Raw genomic sequence first — 12,081 nt, 5'->3', positions numbered from 1 at the left:
TAAGTACATAGCTTTGGGTTTCTTTTTAATCCTATAGATTGAAGCTACCTTCTTGTGTAATTGCCTTTTAAAGAACTTCCTTTAGGATTTCTTGCAATGCAGGTCTACTAATGACAAACTCCCTAAGTTTTTCTTTGCCAGAAAATGTATTTATTTTGTCCTAAGTTTTTAGTAATATTTCTAACAAATATGCAATTTTTATTTAACATATTTGGGTTTTTATTTATTTATAGTATTTGTTTATTGTATCCTGTTTGTTTGGTTTTCACTCCTAGCACTTTGAATATGTTGTTTTGGTCTCCATGGTTTTATCATCACATAAAGAGGGTCCAGCAGTCTGTCACTCAGTCAAAATGGGGATAGGTCCACCAAACTTTATTTGTCAGAAGGCTGGGATTCTGAACAGTGAGAGTAGTTTCTTTAAGACTGTTTTGTTTTTATCTTTTTAAAATTATATTTTATATATTTAAGTTTAATGTGAAGACCATGTTAATCCTTATCTTAAACAATAATTGGCAGAACCCATGACCCATAGTAAACAATAATCAGTATAACTTATGACACAAAACAACATTTTAATTCAAAAGTTAATCTCCTAAATCAGTCCACTTAAACTACTCAAGATAGGTATCTTTAGGGTGGGAGTTAAATTTACAAAACAGTAAGAATGGGTGACAAGGGGTGAAGGTCAGGCAGGACCTAAACAGACCAGACCAGCTATGTTGTGTCTGCCTTAGCCGGACAAACTCCAGCTTATTCTCACCATATGTGCTTCCAGTGTCTGTGGGGAAATCAGTCATAATCTTGGTTTTGTTCTCTTATGTGTAGTGTATCAATTTTCTCTATTACTAAGATTTTTACTTTATCTTTGCTATTAAGCAATTTGAGTACTGATGTGCCAGGAATTAGTTTATTTGTGCCTCTCTTGGTTTCATAGAGGGCCTTAGAAATGAAAATTAACACTTTCCACCAAATTAGATTTTGGCAATTATTTCTTCTAATGTTTTTCTTTCTCCTTTTCTCTCTCTTCTTGATTTTGACTGATTGCTGAGTCTGTGGTTATTTTTCTTTCAATTTTTCCCTATCTCTTCTTTGAGTTGTATAATTTCAGTTGATCTATCTTCAAGTTCACTATGCTTTTCGCCATCTCCCATCTGCTCTTGAGCCCATCTAGTGAATTTTCACTTCAGTTATTGTACTTCTGAATGTTTGAATTTTCCTTTTTAAAATAGTTTTCTTTCTTTCCTTTTTTTTTTTTTTTTGCAGTTTTTGGCTGGGGACAGGTTTGAACCCACCACCTCTGGTATATGGGGTTGGTGCCCTACTCCTTTGAGCCACAGGCGCCACCCTTTTTTTTTTTTTCTTTTCTTTCTTTCTTTTTTTTGAGACAGAGTCTCACTTTTGCCCTCCCCAGAGTGCTGTGGTGTTATAGCTCATAGTAACCTCAAACTCTTGGGCTCAAACAATTCTCTTGCCTTAGCCTCCCGAGTAGCTGGGACTACTGGCATGTGCCACAATGCCCAGCTATTTTTAGTGATGGGGGTCTCACTCTAGCTCAGGCTGGTCTCAAGTGAGCTCAAGCAATCCACCTGCCTTGGCCACCCAGAGTGCTAAGGTTATAGGTGTGAACCACTGTACCCGGCCCCAGTTTTCATTTTTCTCTTGGGATTTTTTTCTCTGTTTACTCATTAATTTCATTTCTGTTCTAATTCTTTGAATTCATTTATTATAGCACCTTTGAAGCTTATCAACTATACCCAACACTTAGACCCAATCTAATGCATTTTTCTATTGACTAGATTTTTTTCCTGAATGTGGGTCATACTTTCCTGGTAAGACTTTTCTGATGATTCTGGATTATGTGTATTTTGAGGATAGTTTTTTGTTTCCCCAGTAGGCAACTAACTTACGTGGATTCAAACTGCAAACTCTGCCTTCTCCCGTGGTGTATAACAGCTGATATGTTTGCCCAGTTCTTACATCTTCTTGTTGCTGCTATTTTTACTGTGGCTTCCTGGGAGTTTCACTTGCACCTGAATATCGTGATGGTGAGCCAAGGATTTGGACATAGCTCATACTCAGTTATTGGGGATCACCATCTCTTTAATTCTCCTATTTATGGGATTTTTTCCACTAAAATTTTCTGCTGTCCACTGACACATCAAGCCAATAAAACTTCAGTTTTCTGTCAGCAGACTAGATTGGGGAACACGTTCAGATTTATTTTTAAGCAGGGAACTCAACAAATATCACCTACTGCAGCTGTATTTCAAGGGCAAAGTCCTCTTCATACCCTGCTTGTTTTTCTCACCACATTTCCTGATATCTCCTCTACACATGCATAGTTTAACAATAAACAAGCACTCCTTTGCAATTCTCTTGCTTCCAAAATTTTCCCACTTAAATTTACAGCTGGTTTTCTACCTTTGAATTATTCCCCGCTATCATAATGCTGTGATTTTTTTTTTTTTTTAGACTATCTAGGTTTGTCACCCTTGGTAAAGCACAGTAGCATCATCACAGTTCACTGCTACCTCAAACTCCTGTGCTCAAGCAATCCTCCTGTGTCAGCCTCCTTTGTAGCTGGGACTATAGGCACATGCCACAATGACTGGCTAATTTTTCTATTTTTTGTAGAGACAGGATCTTGCTCTTGCTTAGGCTGATCTTGAACTCCTGAGCCAAGCAATCCTCCTGCCTCAGCCTTGCAGAGTACTGGTGCGAGCCACTGCACCTGGCCAATTGTGATTTTTTTTTAAGGCCACGCTCTGTGATCTAGAAGGCCACATATGGCCCTAAGGCTGCGGATTCCTAGGCTCAATATTGTTCCTAGGAAATAAGATGGCAAATTGACAATTGGACATATTTTCATTTTCATTTATTGGCACAACATGGACAGAATGTCAAGTTCATTTTTGATTTTTTTCCCCCACAATCATAGAAACAACCAATTGCTAAAACATTGATCAGATCATCCCAGAGACAATTTCATATGGGTATTAAGAAGGTAGAAATCTCCCATCTTGGCTCGGCACTCGTAGCTCAGTGATTAGGGCGTCAGCCACATACACCGAGGCTGGCGGGTTCTAACCCAGCCCAGGCCTGCTAAATGACAATGACAATTATAGCAGCAGCAACAACAACAACAACAAAAATGGCTGGGCGTTATGGCCAGTGCCTGTAGTCCCAACTACTTAGGAGGCTGAGGCAAGAAAATCGCTTAAGCCCAAGAGTTTGAGGTTTCTGTGAGCTGTGATGCCACGGTACCCTACCGAGGGGTGAAATAATGAGACTGAGTCTCAAAAAAAAAAGAAGAAATTTCCTATCCTGTGAAAAAAAGTTAATTGTATACAATTCATTTAAAAACATTATATGATAAAGCACACTGTGCATACCAGGAAACAATGATACAATTTAGCAACTTACAGTCCACTTGAAAAATATTAGCTTGACTGAATTCTTTGGCAATGATTACAAAGAAATTTTAGTAAATCTTTGACTATACATAGAGAAGCTTATATACCATTGTGATATTCTATTTTATAAAACTGGGTTAAAAGATGATCATCTTAGTAGTTGAGACTGGCATTTTATATTTTCCTTTCTTTCTTGTAAAAATTTGGATTAATTTAGAAAGATAATGAGTAAAGATTTTGATTTAAGGGAACAAATCCCCTTAACTGCTCCAGATATAGCCATCAAAGTGAAGAATTCTTTGAACAGATGTTAATTTTGATATTCATGTCTTTTGAAATGTGCACACACACACACAATCACACAGGATGGCTCTTTATGTTCAACAACGTTGGTTTTCAAAAGTCTTTGATATCACTTGTGTCCTATGAGCACCAAGCAATAATGGTTTTACAATGGGCAACCTTAAGTAATCATGCACTATGTCTCCAGGTGGGTAGCAAATTGAACAACGTTCCTTAACATTTCAGAAACATAATATTAAGAATCTATTCACAAGGAAAGTTTCTTCACTAGTGAAACTTAAGTGCAAATCACAAATAGAGCAACAGTGAAAAAGTATATAGTTCCATGGCTTGACTATAGTAAGAAAGGCATCATGACAAATTCAACTTTGTGTGATGACCTGAATTGCCCTTTGTGACTACACCATAGGAAGTCAAAATATAAGATAATGCAGGCTTGACCTGATCCTAGTGTTCCCTTAGAACTTCTTCAAAAAGAGCTTTCCTCTTTTGTGTTACTTTCTTTTCCCTTTCAGATTTGTATCCACACAAGAAATTTGATAATGAAGCCATGTAAGGAAAATTTATAAAAAGAAACAGATAACATTTTTAAATAGGAAAATAATCTAAATCTATTTTTCTTTGTTTTTTAATAAAGCTCAGTAAAATACCTTCCTAGGGTTTCCCACAGTTTGTACAGACATACCAAAGCTGTGTTTGTATGAAGTAACTTTTTAAAGTAAGGACGAATACTAAATAACAATTTAATTATGTTATATTAATGAAAAGCAAACCTACCCACGTGCTCACCACTAATGTAAATAAATAGAACATTACTGGTGCCACAGAAGGCCTTTAATAGTCCCTCCTGACTCCCTCTTCCCTAAAGGTAACAACTTTCATGAGTTCTATCATCATCAGTAAGTTTTGCCTGCTTTCACCTTTATATAAAAGCAGTAATGAAATTAATTTTCTTTTTATCTTCTATCTCTTGCACAGTATTTTTTCTTTAAGGTATATTCATGCTGTTGCATGTGTAAGTAATATATTTATTATCATTAGTCTATTTTCTGTACAGAATATCACAGATTGGGTAATTCATAAAGAAATTTCTTTCCCACAGTTATGAAGGCTGGGAAATTCAATATCAAGGTCCTGGCATCTGTTAAGGGACTTTATGCCTCTGTCATCTCATGACAGAAGATGAAAGGGTAAGTGAGCATGTAAAAGAGAGGAAGGACAGGAGCTAAACTTCATCCTTTTATCAGGAACCCAGGCCCACAATAACTAACCCACTCCTGAAATAATGACATTAATCCATTTATGAGAGCAGTGCCCTCAAGGACTAATCATCTCTTAATGATTCCACCTCTCATTACCATGACTATAGCAATTCAATTTCAACATGAATTTTGCAGAGGACATTCAAACCACAGCATTATTGCAGTATAGTGTTCCATTTTGTAAATATGTTAAAATGTATTATTTTTCTGTTGATAAGCATTTTGGATGTACCCATTTTTGTCTTTTTTTTTTCTTGAGACAGAGTCTCACTATGTTGCCCTCAGTAGAGTGCTATGGTGTCACAGCTCACAGCAACCTCAAACTCTTGAGCTGAAGCGATTCTCTTGCCTCAGCCTCCCAAGTAGCTGGGACTACAGGCACCCACCACAACACCAGCTATTTTTGTTGTTGTTGTTGTCATTGTTTTTTAGTAGGCCCGGACTGGGTTTGAACCCGCCAGCCCCAGTGTATGTGGCCAGCACCCTAACCACTGAGCAACATGTGCCAAGCCCATTTTTGGTCTTATAAATAGTATTGCTATGAACATTCTCGTACATGTCTCTTGGTGAACATACAAAGGTTAGAGACAATTAAGTTTGCAAATTCATCTTAGAAAAAAACGCTACATATCTTACTGCTGAATATCACTATGATAATCTTCAAAGTACTCCCCTTGGGAATCTATGTACCAATGCCAGTGCGTAGTTCACCTTTCAAAGCAATTTTGGCACTCTTTTTCTGGAATGGCCATCTGGAATAGCTGTCGTTGTGGGTCTGACAATTAAGTTTGTGAACTCATTGAATTCAGCAATGAGGTATGTAGTACTTTTTCTAGGATGAGTTTATGAACTTAATTGTGCAACCTCATGTGAACTACTCTGTGGCATATACACTTGGGAGTAAAACTGATGAGTCATATAGTAGGCTTGTTAGAAGATATTGTGTCTTTAGCAGATATTGCCATTTGGGATGATTTTGAATGATTTTTGAGAGGTTTTTAAGCAATGATTTAAATCTGATTCATACCATAAAAGTCCTTCAGTAAGACAGCTACAAGCATTTTCTGAGATTCAGAGAGCATAAATGGAATAGGGAATGTCATTCACATTCATTCACTCATTCACTCACATTCAATAAGTTTCTGGTAAACATTATTATATGTCAACCATTGTGCTAGGCATTGGCAGTACAGCATTGAACAAATCAGTCTTTGTTCTTGCCAAGTAACTTTATATTTATCTCCAGTAAAATCATTTGCGTATAGCAGAAAACACAGGAGAAAAATCTTTGTGATCTGTGTAATGGGCAAAATTATGTCCCTCTTCCAATTCATATGTTTAAGTCCTAGTCACCAATACCTCAGAACCTGCCTTTATTTGGAAATAGGGCCTTTAAAGAGCTAGTTAAGGTAGGATGGGGTCGTATGCATGGGCCCTAAGCCAATATGTCTAGTATCATTATAAGAAGAATAGGAGGAGATTTGAACTATGATGGTTACTTTAATGTATAAATTTCACTGGATCTTGGGATATTCAGATATTAAGCTAATTACTAATTCCGGGGGTGTCTGTGAGAATGTTTCTGGATGAGATTAGCATTTAAATCCATGGGTGGGCATCAAATCCATCCACTGATGGCTTGAATAGAACAAAAGGTAGGGGAAGGGGAAATTTGTTCCTCTTCCCTGACTGTTGAGTTAGAACATCAGTCTTCTCCTGCTCCCAGACTGAGATTAACACCATCAGCTTCCCTGATTCTCAGGCCTTCAGACTTGGATTGAAGTACACTACTGATTTTCCTGACTCTCCAGTTTGCATATTATAGATTGTGGGACTTTTCAGCCTTTATAATTGCCTGGGCCAATTCCTCATAATAAATCATATATATATATATGACAATGTATATTATAATAAATCATAAATATGTGTGTGCATATAATATATATTGTCTTATTAGTTGTGTTTCTCTGGAGAACAATGACTAATACAAGGACACGAATGTTCACTCACAAAGGAAAGACCCCGTGAGGACACAGTGAGAAGACAAGCCAAGAAGGGAGATCTCAGAAAAAACCAAACTTGCTAACACCTTATCTTGGACTCCTAGCCTCTAGATGCTGAAAAAATAAATTTCTGTTGTGTAAGCCACCTAGCCTATGATTTTTTTGTTATGGCATCCCTAGCAAACTAGTAGTACACATTGGGTTAGATAAATACTTTTTAGATATGACAGCAAAAGATTGACTCACAAAAGAAAAAAAAATCCATAAACTGAACTTAATAAATATTTAAAATGTTTGCTCTGCAAAAGACACTGTTAAGAGAATGGGATCTTTTTATGCAATGTTCCAGATAAATGCATATTGCCAACCAGTGTCATCTCCTGTGAATTTTGAAGTCACATTATAAAGGAATGAATAATTGAAGGTTTCTAGATTATCTAGTCCAAACAATAGTTCACTTCATTCTTCATCTGAACCAATGTGCAACAGTAGCTAAGAAGTATTAAAACTACATACATCCATGTAAGGATTAGCCCATTTGGTTTTATTTCTTTGTCACATGATTTCTTTTCTTGGTGGATGAAAAGTATGAAAGGAAAATATTACATCTGTTGCCTAGTTTTGTACATGGACCTCATTTTACAAGAGAATTTTCTCTGCAAAGTTTTAAAATGTATTCAGAGAGGCGGGAGCAGGTTGCAAGGTCTGTGGAACTGTCTAAGTCAGTCACCTTCCTCAGAGACATCTCCCATAGCCAGGCCTGAATGTTGGGCTTCTCCAATTAGAAGGGGAAAGATAAAGACTTTTTGATTCATGAAGAATCTGATTACTAAGAAGTGCCTATCTCCCGCCCAGACCTCTGTAAGAACTGCACCGTGACCCTGCTCGGTGCCCACCCGGACCACGGTAAGAGCTGTGCCACAACCCCCGATCTGTGACCACGCCAGCCAGGCCTCCGCATGCCCTGACCAGGAACTGTGGGAGCCGTGCAACCCTGCGTCCTCCCTCCTGTACCCTCCCTGCCTCCACACAGACCCACTCGTCTGGCCAGGGACTCTGGTAGCCGCGTGCCCTCCGGAACCCTCCCTGCCTCTGCTCAGAGCCCTTCCCCTGGCCAGAGACTGCTGGACCCTTGGGCTTTCTATGCCAAAGTCATTGGGCACCAGGCACTCCCAGAATCGTGTGCGCCACCCCCGTCCTGTTGCTGGATCTGAGTGTGTCACACTCCAGAGCTGCTTCCACAACCAGAACTCCCTGGTTTCAATATCAAAGAACCAATATTCATCTTATAGGGATCCCCAAAAGTGTTGAAGTGGCTTCACAAGGCACAGAGACTCTTCTCCATGAGATTATGAATGAGAACTTTCCAGACATGCCAAGAGATGCTGAAATTCAGGTAGCAGTTTCAGAACTCCAGCACAACTCAACCCGAATAAGGCATCTCCCAGACACATCATAATCAATTTCACTGAAGTTAATATGAAGGAGAAAATTCTGAAAGCAGCCAGACGAAAAAAAACCATCACCTACAAGGAGAAGAATATCAGAATAACTGCAGATCTCTCTGCTGAAACCTTTCAAGCTAGAAGAGGATGGTCATTGACTTTTAATCTCCTAAAACAAAATAACTTTCAACCCAGGATCCTGTACCCAGCTAAACTGAGTTTCATTTATGATGGAGAAATTAAATATTTTAATAACATTCACATGTTGAGGAAATTTGCCACAACTAAACCAGCTCTCCAACTGACATTCTCAGACCTATCATCCATAAAGACCAGCATAAACCTCCACCACAAAAGTAAACCCACCAAGAAAATTTTGATCAAATTCTAACTTCCACAGTCGAAAAAGGATTAAAAATGTCCACTGGACCCTTGAAAGGCTTATCAATATTCTCAGTTAATGTGAATAGTTTAAATTGTCCTCTAAAGAGGTACAGGTTGGCTGTCTGGATACAAAAACTCAAGCCACATATCTGCTGCATACAAGAATTGCATCTTACATTAAAAGTCAAATATAGACTCAAGGTGAAGGGATGGTCATCTATACTCCATGCAAATGTAAAGCAGAAAAAAGTAGGCATTGCAGTCCTATTCACAGACGCAATAGGTTTTAAACTAACCCAAATAAGGAAGGATAAGGATGGACACTTCATATTTGTTTTTTTGTTTTGTTTTGTTTTGTTTTGTTTTTTTGTAGAGACAGAGTCTCACTGTACCGCCCTTGGGTAGAGTGACACTTCATATTTGTTAAAGGTAGTACTCAATATGATGAGCTTTCAATTATTAATATTTATGCACCCAACCAGAACGCACCTCAATTTATAAGAGAAACTCTAACAGACATGAGCAACTTGATTTCCTCCAGTTCCATAGTAGTTGGAGATTTTCACACCCCTTTAGCAGTGCTGGATAGATCCTCCAAAAAGAAGCTAAGCAAAGAAATCTTAGATTTAAACTTAACCATTTGGTCTCACCGCTGCCGCCCAGGCCGAGCATGGTGTTGGGCTCCGGGCCTGCCTTGCCTGTTTGCGAGTGCCCAGGGTAAAGGCAGCAGTAATGCTAATGCTGGCAAGCAAACTGAAGCGTGATGATGGTCTCAAAGGGTCCCAGTCTTCAGCCACAGCATCTGATTCCACTCGGAGGGTTTCTGTGAGAGACAAGTTCCTTGTTAAAGAGGTTGCAAAACTTGAAGCTAATTTACCTTGTACATGTAAAGTGCATTTTCCTGATCCAAACAAGCTTCATTGCTTTCGACTAACTGTAATCCCAGATGAGGGTTACTACCAGGGTGGAAAGTTTCAGTTTGAAACTGAAGTCCCCGATGCGTACAACATGGTGCCTCCCAAGGTGAAATGCTTGACCAGGATCTGGCACCCCAACATCACAGAGACAGGTGAAATTTGCCTAAGTTTACTGAGAGAGCACTCGATCAATGGTACTGGCTGGGCTCCCACACGAACACTGAAGGATGTTGTTTGGGGATTAAACTCTTTGTTTACTGATCTTTTGAATTTTGATGATCCACTGAACATTGAGGCTGCAGAGCATCACCTGCAGGACAAGGAGGACTTCCAGAACAAAGTGGACGACTACATCAAGCACTACGCCAGATGATGAAGGGGACATGTGCAGGCCCATGGACTGGATGCAGCTTGTCTCCAACGTGAAGTAGCAAGAGGTGGCCCCTTCGCTCCCCATCCTCACGCTCCCTCAGCCCCTCTGGATTGTCCCAGCCCTGTGACCATGTTGTCCGAAGGAGATCATCCTCATGACTGCCCATTGTAGATGGAGAGTTCAACATAAATACAGCAAGAACACATGTCTGGGCTTCTAAAGACTTGTCTGCTTACCTTAACATGTTTACTTTTTTGAAATTGTACTGTATAGGTTGTTGGTGAAATTCTTGAAGTTGTAATGAACTCAAAATTGAGGCTAGAGCTTGCTTACCCTTTCCCCAAACAAAATTGGTTTCCTGCACTAGTGACGCTAATGATGTGTTCAGTGTAACTTGCAGATTGGCAATAAGAAACCTGCTACAAACTGTGATTGGATGTAAATTCTCTTAGCTTCTTCCATGAATGTTGGCCCTGCCCAGGTGTCGTGAAGCTTTCCAGAATGCATAGAGTCATCCACTGTAGATCTCTTAATGAAATGCGTATTTTATTTAATGTAAGTATATTTTGGAACAGATTTGTAATTTGTACAATTCAATGCTTTAGTTATTTTTTCTATTCTCATTTAGTTTGTATTTTCATTGTATAGAGCAGACAGAAAGATGTTGGGTCAATCAACTATTGAAGAGAAATACAAAGAAAATATGAAACACATTATTCATTCTGTCCAAATACAACAAGAATCTGGCTCTTAAAAAAAAATAAATAAACTTAACCATTCAACATCTGGACTTAACAGACATCTACAGAACATTTCATCTGAACAAAACTGAATACACATTCTTCTCATCAGCCCACGGAACATATTCCAAAATTGACCACATCCTGGGCCACAAATCTAAACTCAGCAAATTTTAAAAAATTGAAATTATTTCTTGCATCTTTTCAGACCATCATAGAATAAAAGTTGAACTCAATAACAACAGGAATGTGAATACCCATACAAGAACATGGAAGCTAAATAACCTTATGCTGAAGGATAGATGGGTTATAGATGAGATTAAGAAGGAAATCACCAAATTTTTGGAACAAGACATGAATTATCAGAACCTCTGGGATACTGTAAAGGCGGTCCTCAGAGGGAAATTTATAGCACCACAAGCCTTCCTCAAGAAAACGGAAAGAGAGGAAGTTAATAACTGAATGGGACATCTCAACAACTGGAGAAGGAAGAACATTCCAACACCAAACCCAGCAGAAGAAAAGAAATAACCAAAATCAGAGCAGAATTAAATGAAATTGAGAACAAAAGAATTATACAACAGATCAATAAATCCAAAAGTTGGTTTTTTGAAAAGTCAATAAAATAGATAAACTTTTGGCCAACCTAACCAGGAAAAAAAGAGGAAAATCTCTAATTTCTTTTTTTTTTTTTATTTTTATTTTTTTTTATTAAATCATAACTGTATACAATGATATGATTATGGGGCATCATACACTCACTTCATAAACCATTTGACACATTTTTATCACAGTGGTTAACATAGCCTTTCTGGCGTTATCTCAGTTACTGTGCCAAAACATTTACATTCTACATTTACCAAGTTTCGCAAATACCCCTGTAATATGCACCACAGGTGTGATCCCACCGATTCCCCTCCCTCTACCCACCCCCCCCTTTCCCACTTCTCCCTATTGTTAAGTTGTAGCTGGGTTATAGCTTTCATGTGAGAGTCCCAAATTAGTTTCATAGTAGGGCTGTGTACATTGGGTATTTTTTCTTCCATTCTTGGGATACTTTACTAAGAAGAATATGTTCCAGCTCCATCCATGTAAACATGAAAGAGGTAAAGTCTCCATCTTTCTTTAAGGCTGCATAATATTCCATGGTGTACATATACCACAATTTATTAATCCATTCGTGGATCAATGGGCACTTGGGCTTTTTCCATGACTTAGCTATTATGAATTGGGCTGCA

General features: G+C 38.4%; 1 protein-coding gene across 1 annotated transcript; it reads left to right on the top strand.

Annotated features, from left to right (window-relative positions):
* The first annotated feature begins 9,462 nt into the window (after nucleotides 1–9,462).
* LOC128577793 (NEDD8-conjugating enzyme UBE2F-like) lies at nucleotides 9,463–10,854 on the top strand. The gene has a single exon (XM_053580133.1). The coding sequence runs from the start codon at nucleotides 9,546–9,548 to the stop codon at nucleotides 10,101–10,103; it is 558 nt and encodes a 185-aa protein (XP_053436108.1). The 5' UTR covers nucleotides 9,463–9,545; the 3' UTR covers nucleotides 10,104–10,854.
* Nucleotides 10,855–12,081: the final 1,227 nt, after the last annotated feature.

This window comes from Nycticebus coucang, chromosome X (assembly GCF_027406575.1).
Source record: "Nycticebus coucang isolate mNycCou1 chromosome X, mNycCou1.pri, whole genome shotgun sequence".
Lineage (NCBI taxonomy): Eukaryota > Metazoa > Chordata > Mammalia > Primates > Lorisidae > Nycticebus > Nycticebus coucang.
The sequence above is the reverse complement of the archived record's forward strand: the minus strand, read 5'-3'. Positions and strand labels throughout refer to the sequence as shown.